At 42.2% G+C, this 2447-nt stretch overlaps 1 protein-coding gene across 1 annotated transcript; it reads right to left on the reverse strand.

Moving 5' to 3' along the window:
- Positions 1-801: 801 nt before the first annotated feature.
- Positions 802-2280, reverse strand: EAH_00059040 (TPR domain-containing protein, putative; the record flags this gene model as incomplete). Its single annotated transcript, XM_013397212.1, has 1 exon — positions 802-2280. A coding segment is annotated over one exon (1479 nt), but the record flags the coding sequence as incomplete, so codon positions are not given.
- Positions 2281-2447: the final 167 nt, after the last annotated feature.

The raw sequence follows: 2447 nt of genomic DNA on the forward strand, positions 1-2447 counted from the left end.
ATATCTATCTATCTAACTAACTAACTAACTAAACAAATAAATAAATAAATAAATAAATAAATAATAAAGACAAAGAAATACCTCTTTATCTTTTATAACTAACTAACTAACTAACTAAATATATAAATAACTAACTATCTATCTATCTAAATAAATAAATAAATAATTAATTAATTAAATAATAAAGACAAAGACATACCTCTTTATATTTTATATCTATCTATCTAACTAACTAACTAAGTAAATAACTAACTAACTAACTAATTAATTAATTAATTAATTAATTAACTAATTAAATAATAAAGACAAAGACATACCTCTTTATATTTTATATCTATCTATCTAATTAACTAACTAAATAAATAACTAACTAACTAAATAATTAATTAATTAATTAATTAAATAATAAAGACAAAGACATACCTCTTTATGTTTTATATCTATCTATCTAACTATCTATCTAAATAAATAAATAATTAATTAATTAATTAATAAAGACAAAGACATACCTCTTTATATTTTATATCTATCTATCTAACTAACTAACTAAATAAATAAATAATTAATTAATTAATTAATTAAGACAAAGACATACCTCTTTATATTTTATAACTATCTATCTATCTATCTATCTAAATAAATAATTAATTAATTAATTAATTAATTAATTAAATAATAAAGACAAAGACATACCTCTTTATATTTAATATATTTGGATTGCCAAAATTTTTGCATCTGCAGCCGCCCCCAAATTCTGCGGAGTTTCTCCGGGTGTATGTACAGCTCAAAGTGAGGCTGTACTTCTACTCTATCTGGTAGAGTGATGCTTAAGATTGTTGATAGTTGCTGCTGCTGCAGCTGCTGCTGCTGCTGCTGATGCTGATGTTGCTGCTGTTGCTGCGGAGACACTGCAGAAAATGCGGCGGGAAAGACCAGAGTCTCTAACTCCCTATACACCGCAACTTCTAAAGCCTTATCTTTATTCAACCCTTGCTGCTGCTGCTGCTCCTGTTGCTGCTGCTGCTGCTGCTGCTGCTGCTGCTGCTGAGTATATACACCCAGATGACGGCGGTAGAGACGCACGAAAGAGCGGAGTCTCTTCACCGACTCCATTGGATAACCCCACATGTCGCTGCTGCTGCTGCTGCTGCTGCTGCTGCTGTCGCTGCTGCTGTCGCTGCTGCTGTTGTTAGTGCTATCGCTGTTGCTGTTGCTGTTGCTGTTGCTCTTGCTGCTGCTGCTGCTTCCGCTGCTGCTGATGCTGTCGCTGCTGTTGGTGCTGTTACTGCTGTTGCTGCTGCAGTTGCTGCTGCTGCATAGCTGCTGCTGCTTCGTTTTAAGATAATGTATCAGTTCGCTGCTGAGGTGTACATCCACGAGGATTTTGCGCTGCAGCAATTCATACTGCTCTCTGCTGTCTTTATGTTTAAAGGGAGATCGCAGCAAACAAAGCAGCTTGCGGTGTATAGGCAGAGACGATACAGACATTATAAAGGTAGGAGGCACACCCTGTTGCTGTTGCTGCTGCTGCTGTTGCTGCACCTGCTGTAGCCGCTGCTGCAGCTCCTCCACCTGCTGCTGCATCTGCTGCTGCTGCTTTTGCATGCGTTGCTGTTGTTGCTGCTGTTGCAGCTGTTGTTTCAGCACTATGAGCTGCTGTTGCAGCAGCTGCTGCTGCTGCTGCAGCCTTTGCTGCTGCTGCTTAGCAGCAAGGAGGTTTAGCTGCTGCAGTGCTGCCTCCACCCTTCTTAGTGTCTCTGCTGCATCATCTTTCCTGCTGCAGCAGACTCGAAGTCTAAGGAAGCAGCCAGATACCCATTTAAAAGCAGCAGGTGTTGCTGCTTCTGCTGCTATTTTCTGTGCAAGAGAGGCAGAAGGAGCAGCAGCAGCAGCAGCAGCAGCTGCTGCTGCTGCTGCTCCCTCTGGGCTATCCAAAGGTACTCTCTTAAAATGCTTTTTAATCTGTGCATGCGTTCGTAGATGAATATATCGGTGAGAATGATGACGAGGAAGCAAAGGGCTTCGGCCAGGCCTACGGGGGACTAATATACCCTTCTTCCTGCTGCTGCTCTTGCTGCTGATGCTGCTGATGATGCTGCTGCTGCTGCTGCTAGTGCTGCTGGTGCTGCTAGTGCTGCTGGTGCTGCTGCTTTTGCTGTTGCTGTCTTCGTCATCGTTGCTGCTGTTGCTGCTGCTGTTGCTGCTGCTGTTGCTGCTGCTGTTGCTGCTGCTGTTGCTGCTGCTGCTGCTGCTGCGTCTTGAAACGAAGCCCCGTTGCATCTGTGGGAGGATAAATGCAAGAGGGGGCCCCTGAGTGCTGCTGGTTATTGAAAGAGCAGCAGAGGGGCCCCCTTTAATACTAGACAGCAGAAGCAGCAACAGCAGCAACAGCAGCAGCTGCTGCAGCCGCTGCAGCAGCTGCTGCTGCTGCACTCTTCCTCTTCTTA

This window comes from Eimeria acervulina, genomic scaffold (assembly GCF_000499425.1).
Source record: "Eimeria acervulina Houghton genomic scaffold, Eah_scaff1374, whole genome shotgun sequence".
Lineage (NCBI taxonomy): Eukaryota > Apicomplexa > Conoidasida > Eucoccidiorida > Eimeriidae > Eimeria > Eimeria acervulina.